The following is a 20,224-nucleotide window of genomic DNA, read 5'->3' on the forward strand; positions in this document are numbered from 1 at the left end:
TTTTTTTTGGTCCACCTTAAATGGGATTAAGAAAATTTTTATTAATTTAAAGCCGCAAATTTTGAAATACAAAGTAATTTGGACTGGAGCAAGACTAAAGTTTACATCCCATGCTCATGCTCTTGAACTTATAAAAATAAAATATTTATTATGTTGCTGATTACAAAAGTAATACTCATGCATTGCAGAAAAAAAATTTCATTACAAAAATTACTCTTGGTAAACACAAGTTCCTTGGGCTGGTTTTATATTCACCAGATAAATCATTCTCTGAGCAAATATTTCTTGAGGCCTCCTATGTGAAAGAAAATTGTCTAAGTCTGTAGATGAAGTCTACACGTGGCCTCATGGAGTCAGAGAGGGGTAATTGGATGAGATTAAGAGCTTTTGCTCATCAAAAGGGAAAACTGGCAGCCCACCCTAGGCAGTGACTCCCACCAGCACTCTAGGGAGGAAATGTCAGGCCTTGAGCCCAAGCTAAGCCATCATATTCCCTGTGACCTGCATGTATACATCCAGATGGCCTGAGGCAACTGAAGATCCACAAAAGAAGTGAAAATAGCCTCAACCGATGACATTCCACCATTGTGATTTGTTCCCGCCCTACCCTAACTGATCAATTGACTTTGTGACAACACACCCTCCCCACCCTTAAGAAGATACTTTTTAATATTCTCCCCCACCATTAAGAAGGTACTTTGTAATATTCTCCCCACCCTCGAGAATGTACTTTGTAAGAAGATCTATGCTCTGCCCACAAAAAATTGCTCCTAACCCCACCGCCTATCCCAAACCTATAAGAACTAATGATAATCTTACCACCCTTTGCTGACTCCTTTTTCGGACTCAGCCTGCTTGCACCCTGGTGAAATAAACAGCCTTGTTGCTCATACAAAGCCTGTTAGTGGTGTCTTTGCACGGACACGCATGACAGGAAGGCTTCTCTCTGGGGGCTTTCAGGAGTCTAAGGTCTTGGAGGCAGAGAGGTAAAGGGAGAAGGCACTCAAGGTAGTGGGGAAAGAGCGAGAAAATCTGTAAAGAAAACCAGGTAAGCTGTGTTTGGATTCTGGACCTGGAAGAGGCCTGGAGAGTGGCCAGTTCAACTTTTATTTTCTAAAGCAGGTAACTGACCTCTTTCAACTGGTGTTCTGTTTATTTTGCAAACAATGACTTTGAATATTTTGATTTCAGACACCATAAATTTGAAGTGTAGAATAGAACATTGCTAAAGATAAACAAAGCTGGATACTAGTTAAAGTGGGAAGGATGGTTTTGTTCAGTTATAATGATGGCAATAGGAAAGAGGCTCCAGTGTGAAGTGAATTCAACTTTATGGGAACAAAAGGCATGAGACTTTTAAAAAACTGGGGTGTGCTGCTAGGGGAAAGCCCTGAGGGGTAGTAGGGGTGTTGGTCCCTGTGACTAGGCTATCTGGGTTTGTTCATTGGAGCTTATCTGGAGGAGAAGCTAACTTTTGTGGTGTAAATTAGAGCATGGTCCTCTGAAGTTAGGCCCTCACCCTCCCACAGGATCTGAAAGTCGGAGTTGTCTCTTTGAAGGGTTGCTTTTCTCAGATCCTTGGAAGACAGTTCTGGATGGTTAGAAGATTTACATCTCAAAGGGACAGAGAAAGGATTTATCATTGCAACTTTCTAAGTAACTGCTTTAAGAGAGGGTTCACGGGGCCAGCTGCCTATTGCCAGGGTTTGACTGGAATAAACAGGACATTGTCCTGGCAGTGATGAACCTTCTCAGGCAGGCATTTTAAAGGGGGCCATCCTGGGGACATGGATAACTGCTAGAAGCTGTGCTACAGTTTGGTCAAGGAGAGAGTCTTTACCAACACTGAGGTGGAAAAAAATCATGCATTTTACTACCATGAGATTGACAGGGACTTTTAGAGGCAATGGTTTTGGGATAATGAGTGAGACAGAATCCACACGTCAAACATTATATAGTGTCTGGATGGAAAGCGCAAGCAGCCAGTTTAGATAAAACTAGACCAAAATAATACTAGAAGACTAAAAGTAAAAAAATGAGTAGGCAAATGCTAGTTTTTTTTCCTAAAGAAAACTTGTTCAAACTTGGAATATGCTATGCTACTCTTCTAATTCCAGGTGGCAACAAAGGTACAATTCCTGACTTTCCTGTCTGACTGTAAGCTGCTTGTTTGCAGGACTCATGCCTTCCACTATTTTGTGTCTCCACAACCTGACAAATACTGCACAGAGTGGGCACTAACAAAGCCCTTTATTGGTGATGACATGATGCTGCATCTTGCTTTCATTGAAGACAATACCTTCCAGTGGCACTCTTGTAGATAAACTATGGAAGTCTACGAAGGATGACAGTATCTTCTGGTGGGTGTCAAGCTGCTTGAATAATGGAACTTGGCAAGTGTTAAACTGCTAGGTAGATGCAAAGATGGAGAACCAACCTTCCTGGCCGTGCATTTTCTTCCTCAACACCAATGATTTGGGTCAAGACACAGAGAGCTTAACTAATGTGTTTATGGAGGAGGATTGGTGACAGAATGAAATTTTAAAATAGCTCCATGTATTGGAACCCAGGATGAAATAAAGTGACAAGTAGTAGGTTCTGATCCTTCTCCAGCTTGACCAGGGTGACAAGTTGCTCTAAAATTTAGGAAGTTAGCCATGGAATAAAATTCAATATTCTTTTAATAAATATGCAAAAATATCTCAAGAGTTTTAATACTTTCCCTGATCTACGTTTTAAAACCAGCTTCCTATGGCACACTGAATGGCACATATTTTGCAATATAGCATAAATGTTAGCGAAACCCCAACCAAATATGTTGCATGCATGTTGGAGAATGAAATAGCTCCAGACAGTGCAACACTTTGAGGTACACCATTTCTGATTTGTGTGTTCAGGCCCAGGTAAAGCAGGAATCAGGTTTTTCCTCTAATTTAATCCTCCTGGCAGCAAAAAAAAAATGTGTTAGGAGCAATGAAATTGTTGCCTATCAGCTGAAAAAACAGCTTTCTTTGTTATTTTTATTTTTAAAATACATGCTTATTGTAGCCTGGGCATGGTGGCTCACACCTGTAATCCTTTGGGAGGCTAAGGCAAGAGGATCACTTGAGCCAGGAGTCCGAGACTAGCCTGGGCAACATGGCGGAACCCCATCTCTACAAAAATTAGCCGGGCACAGTGGCCTGCGTCTGTAGTCCCAGCTACTTGGGAGGCTGTGGTGGGAGGATCCCTTGAGCCTGGGAGATGGAGGTTGCAGTGAGCCGAGATGGCACCACTGCACTCCAGCCTGGGTGACAGAACAAGACCCTGTCTCAAAAATATATATATATGTGTGTATATATACACTTATAAATACATATGTTTATATATATGTGTATATATATACACTTATATATACATATGTTTATATATATGTATATGTGAACATATATATATATATGTGCATATATATATATGCTTATTGTAAAAAATATATTGGAGGCCAGGCACGGTGCTCCTGTAATCCCAGCATTTCGGGAGGCCAAGGTGGGAGGATCACGAGGTCAAGAGACCGAGACCATCCTGGCCAACATGGTGAAACCCCATCTCTATTAAATATAAAAAAAATTATCTGGGCATAGTGACGCATGCCTGTAGTCCCAGCTGTTTGGGAGGCTTAGGCAGGAGAATTGCTTGAACCTTGGGAGGCGGAGGTTACAGTGAGCTGAGATCGCGCCACTGTACTCCAGCCTGGGACAGAGCGAGACTCCATATCAAAAAAATAAATAAATATATCGGAAAACACAGAAAATAAAAACAGCCATAATCTCTCCGTACTAACCCCCACCCCCAAAAAACCACTTATAACATGTTGATGGGTTTCCTTCCTGTCTTTGTTCTATTTGTTTATATCATTTGACCTAGTTCATATTGTGGAGGGAGAGCCCTTTCCTTAGGGTTTTGCTGTAAAGGTCAATGGATCCAGCAATTCACAAGAAAATAATGACACTTTACATCTGTCTAACTGTTTTAGTTTATCAAAGCACATTGACATGCATTATCTTATTTGGTGATCACATCAGACAGGCCATTTATCAGGATACTAAGATCAATGGGGAGAGAGGGGACCATGACCCATACCCCATGGCTGGGGAGGCTCAGAGCCAGGATTTGAGGTTTCTAAATTTCTTATCTAGAGATTTTTACCCTATAATAATTTTTATTTTTCTATCCAATTAAAGTCTATATATCTATGTACAGAAATTCCGTTTGAGACCTAGAACTTCTACTTCCTGTGGTTTATTTTTGCGCCATAGAGCACATTTGTATTTAATGTGTCTTCTGGGCTACCAGCCTGGGAACTTTGCCATCATCACATGCACAGCAGCAGTTTGCTCACCATACACCAGTTAGCTTCCTCTGCCTCCTGAGCAGCTGGGCTTGGTCTCTGGCAGCAGGCATCTGGGGCATGTAGCTGCCTCTTCAGCTGTCCTGCCAACAGAAGAAACTTACCTCCCATCATCTTCCTGAGTGCCTGCCTCAGATGCCATGTATGTATTCATTGCCGTGTCTATAATAAATCAGTGGATTCTTGCTGGAAGCTTGGATGTTTCAATGGAGAGCTTTCCAGTAAGTGGCACTTCTGGCTCTTTCCTTCCTGCCTAACCCTTGCCAGATTTCTTTACCATGAAAAGCAGTTCCACATTTGCGAAGGCTTTTAATTTCTTTTTTAAAAAATCTATTTGTGGCCAGACATGGTGGCTCATGCCTGTAATCCCAGCACTTTGGGAGGCCAAGGCGGGCAGATCACGAAGTCAGGAGATAGAGACCATCCGGGTCAACATAGTGAAACCCCGCCTCTACTAAAAACACAAAAATTAGCCAGGTATGGTGGCACGTGCCTGTAGTCCCAGCTACTCGGGAGGCTGAGGCAGAAGAATTACTTGCACCTGGGAGGCGGAGGTTGCAGTGAGCCGAGATTGTGCCACTACACTCCAGCCTGGGCAACAGAGAGAGACTCCATCTCAAAAAAAAAAAAAAAGGAAATCTTTTTTTTTAGCTTCTTTACCTATATAATCTTCCTGTCTTCTCCAACTCTAACCTTCTATGTAAGTCTGTAAGATTAGGCAGGCTTAACAGTTAGATGAAATATAGGATTTTCTTGGAACGGATGTTAGAAAATGAGATTCACAGTGGCTGTAGGAGTTTAAAAAGAGGCAGCAAGAGAGAAAAGGAGACCTTGCAAAGAGAGAAATCAGGTGGAAGAAAGGCCATGGGAAACTCAGGAATTTCTGAATGGGGCATTTTAGCAAAAAATGAATGAAAAGTCAATGTCATATGAATCATGGTGTTGTGAACGTGAACATATCTAAAAATTGACTTTTGAAATATGTCTCCTCAACACTTGGAAGCTGACATTTCTTCTGCATGACATGGTTGTCAGTTTTATTTTCAAATATCAAAGACTATTTTTACAATCAAAATGTTTTTTCACATAAAATTTTTATAGTTTTTCTGAAAATTTGTGGTCAATTTATTCCCTGCACAGTCAAAGCAGTCAATTGCATAAACCATTATTCCTTCATTGCAAGCCCCTTAACGATTTAATCCAGAACCATCACTTACGTAAAGGTTCTAATACCATTTGTTTCTGGATTTTGTTTTGTTTTCTCTTCATCTATTTGAGACCAGTGAAAAGCTTATACAGCAGTTAGAAAAACAATAAGAATAATTGCTGTTCAAAGTGAGTGGATTAGTGAGTGAACCAATCTAGGTGGTCCAAATGCTTCCATTACCTCCTTGCCTGGGTTCTGATTACATCTAACTCAGTGTGCTGTCTGTCACCCCTGGACAGAGCTGTCTTAACAGTGAATACATCTTTACCCAGCATCTCTCTTTCTAAGAACCCCACTAGGACTGCTCTTTGGAAAAACATGATCAAGGCCACATCTGGGTGCCTGTGGTAAGCTGGCTAGTCATCCTAGCCCACCACAGATGCTAGTTGCCTTAGCACGCCCAGATGTGTAGGTAAGAGCCAAGCAACCAAATCATGCTTTCCGCATCAAAGTAGCCAAAACTTTTTTTATTGAACTCAGTGATACTTTGTTCAATTTGGTCAAGAATAAAATTGAGTAGTTCAGCATTCCATTTACCAATTAGTGTTCTGCTTATCATCCCTAAATAACGCATCGCATAGGAGTGAAGAGCAAAACATAAAAAATTTATCTCATTTTTCGGTGTCAACTAGTTTCAATATAATTGTATTCAGTCCCCACTTATCTCGTTTTCCTTAACTAGTTGTTCTTTGATTTCAAATCTGCTATTCTCCCAGTGGGAAGATCGCCTCTTCCACATGTGGAAGAAAAAACAGGTTCCTTGGGTTCCCAAGAAGCTGTTCACAAAGCCCCTGCTTATTTACAAAGCGAGATCGACGCTGTCCTACCTGAGCTCATTTTCAACCCTGAACCCTTTCCTGCGGGCCAGCTCCATGAGGAACGTTCTGCGGGTGGTTCCCATTTTCTTCTCCAAAATGAAGACGACCAAATCTTGAAATTTGATGTCTTGAGGAGAGGAGGCCATCAAGGCACCCGTCTGCCGCGGTCTCTTCTTCCGAGGGCTCAAGTGGGATGTTTGTGGTGGATCCATGGGAAGAGGCTGCTGCTGCCTCTGGCTGGCCCATCAGGTGGTGTCTCCAGAAGGGAGGGAGACTGCCACCCTCCTACATGAAGGGTTTTGATGTCATCTCACCAGCAGACTCTGAAGCCAGGGCAGGGCTTCACGGGTGCTGCCCTGGCAACAGCTTCCTGCCAAAGTATGATGGGGAATTTTTATCTCTGTTCAGTTCATTTGTCCAATATGGAGATCATAATGAAGACAGTCAATTAACCTTTGTTTTCATATGCACAATCTCATTAGCTCCTCAGAGTAACCTTGTGAGGAAGGCAGGGAAGCATCGTTTGCATGTTATTTGTTTCTAAATGTACTGAGGCCCCTCTGTGGTCTTTATTTATTGATCCCTTTTAAACCTCCCAACTCACTTGCATTCTCCTCCTTTTGTAGACAATCATGACACTGTACTAGATGTCTGTAATTTGCATGGGTGTTATATTCTGCTTGTGGTTGTTTTGATTTTACATAAATGACATTGTTACATTTCTCATTCTGCCAATCACCTTTTTATTTCACTTGGAACTATGTTTTCCAGGTCTGTGTTCTAATTGCTCTGTTGCTTCTAACTGCTCCATAGTATTTCATGGTGGGCATTTACCACCTGTTCACTTACATAGGTACATTTTATAAACAAGAGAACCAAGGCTCAGTTATTCAAGATCACAGAATAAGGGGCCAAACCAGATCCTGAATTCAGTTCTTTGGATTCCAAATGCTGTATACATTTATTAGTTTTTTTAAGTGGATTAAGTTTGTCCAGAGAGTAGTCTGTTATAAACCCTAACATAGGTCTTCTTCAGTGGGATGGTATGACTTTTAGATGAGAATCACTGCCATAAGGAGACATTTCGTAACTTTATGTGCAAAATTAAATTTGTCTTTCATTAATACACTCTATAGATCTCATTTCCTGAGCATCTGCTACATGGCCAAGGTAAGCACCTACCAGCCTTAGCTGACCGGATCCTCACAATACCACAGTCAGGTGGTCCTACCTTTCTCATTTGGCTAAACAATTTACCCAAGGTCACAGAGCTACTGAATTGTCACAACTGAGAAATGATTGAGCTAGGATGTGGACTCAGATCTGTCTGATTTTAAAGGCACACTCTTAACCACCAAGGAGCCTTCCTCTGTACTTGTCTTCTCCAATAACTAATCTTAACCACCAAGGAGCCTTCCTCTGTACTTGTCTTCTCCAATAACTAATCTGAGCTCTGCTCACCCTTTGTCCCTCTTTTTTTTTTTTTGAGATGGAGTTTCACTCTTGTTGCCCAGGCTAAAGTGCAGTGGCACAATCTCGGCTCACTGCAACCTTCGCCTCCTGGGTTCAAGCGATCCTCCTACTTCAGCCTCCTGAATAGCTGGGATTACAGGTGCATGCCACCACGCCTGGCTAATTTTTGTATTTTTAGTAGAGACAGGGTTTCACCATGTTGGTCAGGCTGGTCTCGAACTCCTGACCTCAGGTGATCATCCCACCTTGGCCTCCCAAAGTGCTGGGATTACAGGTGTGAGCCACCATGCCTGACTGTCTGTGCCATATTATTTGAGACTTTTGCTATCTCCAAAAGCATATGAGCACCTCACAACCCTACTAGGGGAAAAGTGACGTGACAGCTGCCTTAAGTCATGGGCAAAGCACTCTGTGTTGCTCAAGAAAGCAAAATCAGAAATCTTCAGGTGGAAATTGTAGAGTAATAGATTCCAGTTCTCCTCAAGTAAGGACTGTTTAGTAACTCAGCTGTCTAAAAATATACAGAGAGCAGCTTTATACAGTGGTATGTTACATGTCATGAAAAGTATTCAAACAGGTGCTGGATAACTGTTTATCGAGCTGTAACAGAAGGGAATTCAGACATCTGGTAAGGGCCTATAATGTAGCTCTGAAATTCCCAGATGCTATGACTCTTTGCTAGAGATCAACTGGGAGATGAGAGTCCATTTTGACCCTCACTATTAGGTGTTTGGTTACTGAAGAGCTGAATGCTTCATGTTAGAATGCAGTCGTAGCTGCCAAATGGTGCTGCAGCAGGGAGTATGTAAACCATTCTAGCAAGAATCTGGGATTGTTATGTTCATTCCCAAGGTATAGCCACCTAATGGTAAAGGCGCACCACCTAAGCAGTAAAGAGAATGGGGAGGTAGTACTGAGATGTGGCTAATAGCTCAGGCTTCGTCAGGCTGCCCATAGAAATTCTGTCTCTATTGCTTTGAAGCTTCAAAGCAAGTTGCTTAACTTCTTTAAGCCTCAGTTTTACCTCATCTGTAAAATGAGGACTGAGATAGCCCACATAACCTGCTGGGCAGAGTGCTTGACACAAAGGTAGCACTTTCAATAAATGTCAGTTCATAGTCATTTATGTTTTGTCTTCAGAGACATTCCAGTTCAATCTGAAATCAGATATATATGTTTTGTAAAACTATGAAATCATCCAATGTCATATTTAATTTGCTTTGGGTCGCTGGTATTGAATAGATTACCAACAAAAATTTCAAATGTACTGATGCCTGTCTGGTTATCAGGCTATCATCTCTCGGCTGCAAATCTACCTTTTTTTGTGGTGGATTCCATGAGGTTGAGGCCAGGACTTAGCAAATTCTCTTTCTCATTTGCCAGCTGACTTTATGTCAGGCTCTGCCAATGGCGATACCAGAGGGAGACCAAAAGTCTGGATAAGAGGAAAGAGTTGACCTTTTTTGTTTGCTTGCTGCTACTGTCAGGGTCTTCGCAGTAATGGTTCTCTACTCAGACAGCAGTGGTTGGTTCCAGTCTTTAGCTTTTTTCTTTTTCTTTTTGTCTTTTCTGCACAACAAGACCCAGCCTTACTGTACCCTTCAGAGGTATCAATACGAGCTAAGCGACATCTCCTCAAAGGTCTGAGTCCCAGCTCGGCAGAGGTTTCCCTATGAACTTCTATGGCACCAGGGCGACAAGCAGCACTTCCTTGTTAAAGATCTGTGTTCCAGCTCCATGGGAGCCCTGCTCCAAACTTCCAGTTTTCAGCAATCCCGGTTCCATCCCTTTGTTGCTCCAGCCCAGTGGTGTAGTGTGCTTCTTGCAGTTTCTTTTTCTGAGTTACCTCAGTGTCCTCTTTTTGCTTTTTCAGCCACCATTAACGTAGTGAAACCAATCCCCTGTGGTGAAGGGAGGTGTGAAATAAGGTCTGAGAACACAGATGTCTCATTGCCTTTTCAGGAACTCAGTTAAATCGTGCTCATGAAGTGCCTCGAAAATAACAAAACACTATACAGAGTTCCCTTATCCTCTTTGGCATTGCTGCCAATAGCAGGAATTGATTTCTTCTTACTATACAACAATTTTCCGAAGCTCTTTGCATCAGACGTTGAGCACTCTCCTTGATCTACTAGATTGGTCAGTAATCTCCAAATCTCAGTGTCTTAAGAAAAGTTTATTTGCTTATGCTACTTGGTGGAGAATTCTGCTCCATTCAAGACTCAGGCTGATGGAGGTTTCACATTTGTGTACCTGTACCACCTGAGCTATGAGCCCATCTCAGTCACCATGGCAGCGGGGAGAGCACTGAGATGAGGATGTCTTGCATCAGCAATTAAAAGCTTTGTCTCAGAAATGATAGACATTCTTGCTGGTCATAGCCCATAGGCCAGAACTAGTCACGCAGTCCCACCTAACTGCAGCAGGGCTTGGAAATGCAAGGGAGCACATGGGATTTGGAAGGAAGTATTCCTACTCTTGCCACACCCAGGATTACATGATGTGCTGGTTGATGGTTGTGGAGACTTCCAGTTAAAGGGTTGTTACTACATCTGCACAAAGCCTGAGACAGAGAACAGGGAGGCCCCAGAGCCCTGCACTTCCTGGAGAAGAACCTTCAAAAGGAGGACCACAGTGTACAGTGGTCAGGCCATTCTGGGGCCTTTCTACAATTCCAAGCTATTAGTGTGGATCTGTGGACAAGAAGGTGTGGTCCTTCTGAAACATCTCCATACCATCCATTCCTCCTTTGAGCAGCATCTAGAGTGAAAAATCCTTAATACAGCATCAAAGGGCTAACCTAAGTGTGAGTCAGGTGCCTTTCCTGATTCCACAGTCTTCTGTGCCTCTCTGCCCATGCAAGCATGTGCCATCCTATGTTGTAATGATTTAATCCCTTGTGTATACCCTACCCTGGACTATAAGTCTTGCTGTATTCACAGCTGAATCCCTAACACCATAGTACAGTACCTGGTAAGGTAGGCTGACTAGTAAGTGTTTGAAGAACAAATTCAAATTCAAATGTAGTTGATTTTGTTTATTTATTTATTTATTTATTTATTTATTTATTTTTGAGATGGAGTCTCACTCTTTCACCCAGGCTGAAGTGGCATGATCTTCGCTCACTGCAACCTCCACCCCCCAGGTTCAAGTGATTCTCCTGCCTCAGCCTCCTGAGTTGCTGGGATTACAGGTCCATGCCACCACACCTGACTAATTTTTGTATTTTTAGTAGAGACGGGGTTACTCCATGTTGGCCAGTCTGGTCTCGAACTCTCGACCTCAGGTGATCCACCTGCCTTGGCCTCTCAAAGTGCTAGGATTACAGACATGAGCCACTGCACCTGGCCGTTGATATTGTTATCAACTGTTTGGGCAACTGTGATATAAATCTTCTGCCATGACCACCTTTCTCCATCTTAAACATTCCCAATTAAATGTCCCTTCAATATGAGCAAGTAGAATATAGGTGTTAAGGAACCAGACGACCTGAAATCAAAACCCAGACATTTATGAGCTGTGTGACCTTGGACAAGTTACCAAACCTTTCTGTGCTTCATTTCCCTTATTTCTGCAATGGAGGTTAGAATGATTTCTATCTTACAGGTGCCTATGAAGACTAAAGCACTTCAAAGAGCACTGACATGCAAGTTCCCACAACTGTCCATTGCTATTGTAATAGCCCAGGTTTCTCCTTGTTCCCCCTTCCCTTCCCTGTGTTCCCATGTACTTTGTAGGTAACCCTGTCACAGTCCTTCCCAATGGCCTTTTGCTTTCCCTAGACTCTTCCAAAAGTGGTGCCAGGCCCGCTTAGGAACAGCTGACACAGGAGGATCACTTGAGCCCAGTAGGTCGAGGCTGTGGAGAGCCCTGTTCATGCCACTGAACTCCAGCGTGGGTAACAGAGTGAGACTCTGTCTCAAAAAAGAAAATAAAACAAGACAAAAAAATAAAACAGACCTAGGACTCTAATGAGACCAGAGGGGTGTCCTGCAATGATTCATGGGAACACTGGTCCCATGAAGTGTTCCAGGCAAAACAAAAATTCTGTAGTGAATTAAGTGTAGGGAAACCAGAGAAACTCTATACAATGTGTGTTAGAACATTAAAGGTTTGTAATAAACTGTGTTCACCCATTGTATTCTCAATGTGCTTACCTTTTGTTTGTTTGTTTTGTAGAACACCTATAGCACCCTTCTGAATGCAACTGGAAGTATTGGTGCCTAAGGAGCTACACAAGCCTGAACCTCCTGCTACTTGCCAGATGTGTGAGCTTGAGCCATTCCCTCACCCCGTGGGGGGATCACAGGTTCCACCATGTAAAATAGCAGTCATAGTGCCAACTTCTTCACATTATAAGTGATGAATAAGATAGCATGACAACTGCCTGCCTGGTCCACATGGGAGCTGGGCCACTGTTCTGTCCTCCCCTCCACGCTGCCAACACCATGATGCTGGCAGATGTGACCAGTGCTCCTGCCTATTCGGGTGATGATGGCTATAAGGAAACAAAGAACACAGCAGCTCAGTGGCCTCTGTGCTGATGCTGCCAGGTAGCCGCTGCTCCTCTTAGTTCAGGATTGTTTTTAAATTTTTTCCATTTTGGGTAATATTTAGTCTCCACATGATCATTCTTACAGATCTTTATTGAATACAAGTGTATGGGGCAAGAAACAATGGGGAGGATTTTAGGTTTTCTATGGTTCAGTGGAGAAGCAGTCCTCTCCCCATCAGCAAACATTATTTTTATTCTTAGGAGTCCTGTTGTTATTCTCTGTGCACAGTGGAGGAAGTCAGTTTGAGAGAGAAAACTTCTGTTTCCGGCACTTTGATTTTCTTTTATATCAAATATCTTGTATCGTCTATTCATTTCAAGGTGTAGATCTGGGACCTGTGCCATCCTCAAATGTGCGGGCAGGGTTTTGTTTTGGTTTGGTTTTTCACCGAGCACCAGCTTCCTCTGTTGCCTGAACAGCTGTGTTTGGTTCTTGGCAGCAAGTGTCTTCTGGAGCTTAGAACTTCCTTGCCAGGAACATGTGTAGAGTGTCTTGAATGAAAAATAAACCTTGGAAAATTTGTTTCTTGCCATTAAGAAGCATTTGGTAGCTATACATGTTGGGTGCCTAACAAGAACAAGAAATTTTAGTTATAACAGGGGTTCACCTTCATCTACAAGGTAAGAAGTGATAGTTAGAACAATGGAATTGATGTACAACAGCAGCTTATTTGTGACTTCTAGTCTTTATTCCAAAATGTTTATTAAACTTAGCTGTATACAAAATTATGGGTGACAGCATGAATATCAGGCATGGAGGGGAGAAAGTACAGGGATTTGCTTCAAGGACAAATTTGAATAGGAGAGTTGGGATTTTATTTGCAAAGAGTTAGGAGCTGTCGAAGGTGTTTAAGCAAACACTGAAGGTGACCAAAATGGTGCCTTAGGGAAATTAATCAGGCAATGATGAATGGGGTGAATTGGTGAGGGAGAAAGAAAGGAAGCAATCAGGAGACAATTATAATAAGATGTGACTTGGGGCCACTGCAGAGACTGAGACCAGAGCCTGGGCGAGATGATAGACCTTGTGCTGTGGATCAGTGGTTGGGGCCATGGCTCCTGGGTATCTGGGGGTAAAATCCTCTAGTCCTGCCAATATCCCATAACTTCCAAATCTTTATCTCTAGCCCATTTCTCTCTCTTGAGCACCAGACCCATTTACATTCCACTGAAAAATACTATTCAAAATTCCTAAACAGAACTACTCATCATCACTCCCCAAACTGCTCCTTCACTTCTCTCACCACATCCTTTTAATTCTTGTTCTTGACTGATAATGTCTCTAAGGTAAGCAGTTAAACACATCTTTCTCTCCTGGGGCTTATGAACTGAATGCGAAACAAGCATGGGTCTGTTGGCAGTGGGGTGCATGTGAATGTTTAGCAGCTGGCTCGCAAAGTTCCAGAACATTTGACCATGGGTTCTTGTGAGCTGGCATCAGCTGACTCCAGCACACCACTGTGACCAGAGTCACAAGATCAGCTTTATTACTGGTAAACTGGAGAATCTGGCTTGATGCTTTAGCTCCAACCTTCCAGACATATATAACTGAATTGAGAAGTTTATGATACAATAATATTATCATACATACTGGTAATAACAGTCATCTCTAAAGACGTTAGGCTTTGTGAAGTGCTTTACCATTTATCCTCACATTCCTCAGAAGGCCCTGGAAGATATTTAACTTGCCCCCTTATACTCATCTGCTGGAGGAATTCAGAGGAGGGCGGGAAAAGGTGGCAGGAAGGGCACTCACAGGGGAGGGAGCCTGTCACGGGCCAGGAGGGCTGGAAGGATTTGAGCAGATGGGGGAAACGGAGAGAAGCCAGGTTTGGAGCAGACCTCACAGACCGCCCAGAGCCTGAGTTGGCACTGAGAAGTCATGGGAGCTTCTGAGCAGGACAGTGGCAGGCCCGAGGCAGGGCCACAGAGGGGCAGCCCTGCAGTGATGTGTATGTACCATGGTCCAGAACGGGACTCCTTGAAGGTGCAGAGAGCTGAAGGTGCTACTCCAGCTGGGTCACTATTGCAAATGGCCAGAAGAGAACTGTGGAAGCCTCAACTGGTACCATTCATTCATTCAACGCATATTGACTACATGCCTACTATGTGCCAGGCACTTCTAGGCATTAGTAACACAGAGTGAATAAAACAACCCCTGCTTCATGAGATTTACATACTTGTCTGTTACTGGAAGGAAACAGACAATAAATAAAATTATTCAAGAATCTCAAGCAGGCCAGATGGTGACAAATGCTGTAGAGAGAAATAAAGGGGACAGAGCATGCCAGGATCGGGTTGGGGTGGCAGTCTAAGATTATCCAATTAGGCTTCATTGAGGATATGACATTTTAGCAAAGATCTGAAAGAAACCAATGATGGTAGTGATGGAAACAGGCATAAATGTGCCAGACCAAGGAGGCAGATCATAAAGAAATCATTTTAAAAGGAGAGAGGATGGGCACATCAAAATCTCAGAAATCACACTTAAAGAACTTATCTACATTACCAAACACCACTTGTTCCCCAAAAACTACTGGAAAAAAAAAAGTCTACCTTAAAAAAAAAATTGAGGCCAGGCTCATGCCTGTAATCCCAGCATTTTGGGAGGTTGAGGTAGGAGAATCATTTGAGACCAGGAGTTCAAGACCAACCTGGGCAACAAAGCAGGACCCTGTCTCTACAAAAATAAAAGTAAAAAAATTAGTTGAGTGTGGTGGTGCAGAAGGATTGCTTGAACCCAGAAGGTTGAGGCTATAGTGAGCCATGACTGTGCCACTGCACTCCAGCCTGGGCAACAGAGCCAGATCTTATTTCATAAATAAATAAATAAAGAGAGAGACAGAGAGAATCTCACAATTATTTAGGCAGTGAATTGGAAAACAATAGTTTTGGGTTATAAAACCAAAATTGTAAAATAGAATTAAACCAAACTTGAAATGTGTTTGACCTCTATGGTTTGAAAAGAGTCAGTTAAATATTTCAGTTATTGTTTACTGGATCTTACGGAGGGCATTTTATGCTATAGTAGTATTTGTAGTGTTTATAACACTAGGGGATTGAGACAGTCTTATCAGAGTGAAATGAATAGCAAATAGAGACTCATCAAAACAATATGCTTCAGATTCCCCAGTTACTCCCAGTGCCTTAGTAATGTACCTTTTTTACCTCTTGCTATAAACATTTATCCTTGGCCCAGGCACGGTGGCTCATGCCTGCAATCCCAGCACTTTGGGAGGCCGAGGAAGGAGGATCAGTTGAGGTCAGGAGTTTGAGACCAGCCTGGCCAAGATGATGAAACCCTGTCTCTACTAAAAATACAAAAATTAGCTGAGCATGGTGGCACACAACTGTAATCCCAGCTACTCAGGAGGCTGAGGCAGGAGAATCACTTGAACCCAGGAGGTGGAGTTGCACTGAGCCGAGATCACACTGCTGTACTCCAGCCTGAGCAACAGAGCAAGACTCCATCTTGTAACTGGTTTCTCTGGATGGAAGAGGAATGGTGTTCACAGTCTATAATTTGGGCCTGTCATCTATGTACAAAGACATGTGCCAAGTCCTCTAAGGCATACGAAGAAGGTTATACTCTAGAACAAAGAATAAAAAACAAAACGACAACAACAAAAAAAACCACATTTATCCTCAAGGTCACAGATCCCCCACTGTAGTGGGTGCTGTGGTGAGCTGCCCAGAGCCCCCTTCAGGAGGGAGGCACCATTCCTTCTGCCACTGACAATGGCAGAGCTGATGGCTTAGTGTTAGGAGGTGATAGCTCACTGACACAAAGAGACACCTGCCTAAGGACAGGCCCCTCCACTTAATGGTTAATGATCGGGGGAAGATTACAAAGGCCAGGTCATCTCGTTTCAAGGGGTGACAACTCTGAAAGACCAGCCTAACTCTAGAGCATCTTATTAGATTGGCTGAGATCTGTACTGTAACTAAATCGTGGTTCAACTCTTTCTCTGCCCAATCTACTCCTTCATGCCCCCATAGATGATGATCCCAAGGGCATCTCCAACAGACTTCTGCACACAAATTCCCATCTCAGGTCCGGTTTCCTGGGAACTCACCCTAAGAACACATTGTTGATACTTACCCTATTTTAGTTGCCTTCTGCCCCTGACCACCTTCCTTTATATACACAAGTATGGCTTGTCTTCCCATTTAGAGTGTAACCTTCTTTGTATGCCTTAGAGGGCTTAGCACATGTCTTTGTACATAGATGACAGGCCCAAATCATAGGCTGTGAACACCATTCCTCTTCCATCCAGAGAGACCAGTGACAATTCTGTCAATGACACACCCTTAATGCATAGAAGGGGAGAGCTCAGGCCCACAAGTATTTGTGCCAAACCATTTATCGAAAGCTGGTTTTGCTGGGGATGCAGCCAAAACCCTCTCTTATTCTTTGCCAGGAAGTGAAAGTCTTTCATCACCACCTGGGAGGAAAAAGGGGTTCAACGGCCCAGCAGAAACAATGTCACATTGTGAATTTGGTACCAAACTCAGCTCTCAATGCAACGAATTTGAGACATTTATTTTAAACATGTGTTTTTCAGTCAGAATAATTTGATGGGGGTAGGGGGAAGTGGGGACTCACTTTCAACATAGTAATCTTTTTTATAAAGGTCTGTGAGTAATTGTTTACCTTTTAAAAATAACAGAAAATCTCATATTCAATATTTTTAAGTTGTGGGGGTAATAGTTTATAATTAGGTGCTAAATGGTGTGATTATATTTAACCAAAATGTTTTAACTTGGTGAAAAAGAGCCTAGCTCCTTTCCAAAGCTTTCTGAGAGAGCAGGTTACTTAGTCTCAGAGGAAGTAAACCTATGTACTACTAGTAAATCTCAGCTCTATTAGAAAGGGCAGAAGAGTGTCCAACAGAAAAAACATCTACTGGAGGAAGAGGTTTGCCTCAGACAACTTAGGAAGGGGGGCATAGGGAGAGAAGGGGAAGAGTGCCAGGAAAATCCAAGAGGAGGCTGGCAGCTCTTACAGGAAAACTAGGTAAATTCCACACATTAGAACCTCCCAGATCACCAGGGTGTCTTAGTCACTTCGGGATGCTATAACAAAATTACCATAGAAACGTATTTCTCTCCATTGTAAAGTCTGGGAAATCCAATATCAAGGTGTCAGCTGATAAGTTTCCTGGTGAGGGCTCTCACTCTGGTTTGCAGATGGCCACCTTCTTGCTGTATCCTCACATGGTGGAGAAAGAGATCATCTCTCTTGTGTTTCTTCCTTTCAGGGCACTAATCCTGTTCAGGAGGGGTCCACACCCATGTCCTAATTACTCCCAAAGGCATAACTCCAAATACTCCTAATCTCACATGGGGGATTATGGCAACAACATGTGAATTTGTGGATGAAACAAACATTCAGTCCAGAGCAATGGATACAAAGCAAAAACAAACAAAAAACCAGTTTGCCTGTTACATGAATACACTGTTACATACATGTTTGTTCTCTACATAGAACTTTGGTTCACAACCCTGGCTACACAATAAACTACCTGAGTTTTTAAAATATCAGTAACCAGGCTCCACTGCACACTAATAGAATCTGAACCCCAAAGGGTGGGGGTGGGGGTGGGGGAGAGTATCCATGTTTTTTACAAACTCCAAAGTTATCCTCCTGTGCCATCAACCTTGAAAAACCACTGGTTTATAATATTTGTTGAGTATGGCTGAGATGGATAACTCCACTTGTCCTACTTCACGTAAAGCTAAAAAGATAGAGAGGCATAGACTCTTTCCCTACTCTCTACTGATATTTGGGTTTGTTAAATGAAATAACTACTTTTAATTGGTGGGGCATTTTCCTCTATAGTCTAGACAACTCAAACTTGTACCACTAAGCCCTTGCCAGGTGGCAGAAAGCAGGGCATTGGAAGGTATTGCCTTCCCATTGAGTACCAGCTCCACTTCACCAGCCAACCTACAAGACAGTGTTCCACAATGCCACAAGGACAAATAGCCACATGCTTCTCCCATATCCCGGGTACCATCTTGAAGGGAGGAGACAGAACTTTGAAAGATATTACATTTTCTGGAGTTATCCAAGCAGAGAAAACTGAGTTACCTGATGGGACAGTTACAATTATTGAATTGGACTGAAATGGCAAGATGGAACTAAGCTTTAGTTCTTTTCCCACATCCCAGCAAGAAGAAAGAAAATCAGCTCTTCTATAGACAAAATAACAAAGCTCACATTTTCTCTGTACACATAAGGAAAGGTAAGGGATTTTGGACCCTGAAACACGAGCTTATGAATATACACATGCATACATCCATTTGCCTGTGCATATGTGGATATGCACATCCACCCACTGTAGACCAAGGCAGAGAAAACTAGCACTTAGGGAGTGCAGCCAATAGTGGGCCGCACCTGGCATGTTCTGGGATTCTGGTGGCAGAGAAGGAATGCCGGCTTCTTGGGAGCAAATCCTGACATACACGTGTGGGAAATGTTGCAAAATGAAACTCGTTGGGCGCTGTTGACAAGACAATTTTTCTGGGAACAAGTGCAGCCATTCAGTGAGCTGGCCAGACACAGCAGTGTTCATTTCAGATGTTTCTATTGTCCCGGACATGGGAGTTCTACTTGCCACCATTTGGTGTCAGCATTTTCTATCCTAAAAGGCCTCTGGGTTCTAAAGCAAAGGCCCTGTTGGAGAAAGTCTGGAGTATTTTATTGTGAATAAATAACTTTATTTCAGAAGATTTTAATATTCCTTTTAGCCTTCACTGATTTCTTTTTTGCTTTGTAATTGTTTTTCTTTTTGCAGAAAGAAGGCAGCATTCTCTTCATCTGCAAAGGCGAACATCAGAATTACACCTTTCATTCATTGACCAACAAATCTTGAGGACCAGTATCTTGTAATGCAGGTCCCTCCTCCTACAGAGCTTTTCGGATTCTAGAGGGCAGCATGCACAGGGCAGAGGCAGCTGTTGGAGGCAGCAGTTCTGTAGAAAGAAAGGCTAACCCTGGCTTTGAGCCTGGTTTTACCACTTAGCAGCTATGTGGCTGTGGGCAATAAACTTAACCTCTCTGAGCTGCAGCCTCTTCACACATAAAACATACATAATAAACACTTTTCTTCCAATTTTAGCATGAAAATTAAAGATGTTGAGGGATGCATAGGCAGAGCGCAGAGGATGTTTAGGGCAGTGAAGCTATTCTGTATGACACTTATAATGGTCATTATATGTTTACCCAAACAGGTAGAGTATACAACACCAAAAGCGAACCCTCCTGCGTAAACTACGGACTTTGGGTGACAATGATGTATCAGTGTAGGTTCATCGATTGTAACAAATGTACCACTCTGGTGGGGGTGTTGAGAATAGAGGAGGCTATGCATTTGTGAGGGCACAAGGTGTATGAGATATCTCTTTACCTCTGCTAAATTTTGCTGTGAACCTAAAACTGCTCTAAAAAATAAATCTGTTTTAAAAAATTGAAGGTGTTACAATGGTATGTTTCTTGCAGAACTATTCACAATAGGAAAGATATGAAATCAACCTAAGTGTTCATCAATGGATGATTGGATAAAGAAAATGTGATATATATAATATATACAATGGAATACTACTCAGCCCTGAAAAAAAAGAATGAAATTATGTCTCTTGCAGCAACATGGATGGAACTGGAAGCCATTATCTTAAATGAATAACTCAGAAACAGAAAGTCAGATACTGCATGTTCTCACTTATATGTGGGAGTTGAATCATGTGTACACATGGACCTAAAGAATGGAATAATAGACACT

The 20,224-nt window shown here is 42.6% G+C and overlaps 1 protein-coding gene and 1 long non-coding RNA gene across 3 annotated transcripts in view; one reads left to right on the plus strand and one right to left on the minus strand.

Annotated features, from left to right (window-relative positions):
- DNTT (DNA nucleotidylexotransferase) overlaps positions 1-6,906 on the minus strand; it is a 35,617-nt gene extending 28,711 nt beyond the window's left edge. The window contains exon 1 of one of the 2 annotated variants that reach the window (XM_009215063.4): positions 6,422-6,906. In XM_009215063.4, coding sequence (XP_009213327.1) covers positions 6,422-6,624 — 203 coding nt within the window. In that variant the 5' untranslated portion in view covers positions 6,625-6,906. The remainder of the gene's footprint in view (positions 1-6,421) is intronic. The other variant, XM_003904054.5, reaches the window with a different exon arrangement.
- LOC103887666 lies at positions 3,794-19,914 on the plus strand. Its single transcript, XR_001891488.2, has 3 exons — positions 3,794-4,608; positions 12,065-12,438; positions 19,241-19,914. It is a non-coding gene; the product is annotated as an uncharacterized LOC103887666 (long non-coding RNA).
- The last annotated feature ends 310 nt before the right edge of the window (positions 19,915-20,224 follow it).

The sequence above is a fragment of the Papio anubis genome, chromosome 11, assembly GCF_008728515.1.
Source record: "Papio anubis isolate 15944 chromosome 11, Panubis1.0, whole genome shotgun sequence".
NCBI lineage: Eukaryota > Metazoa > Chordata > Mammalia > Primates > Cercopithecidae > Papio > Papio anubis.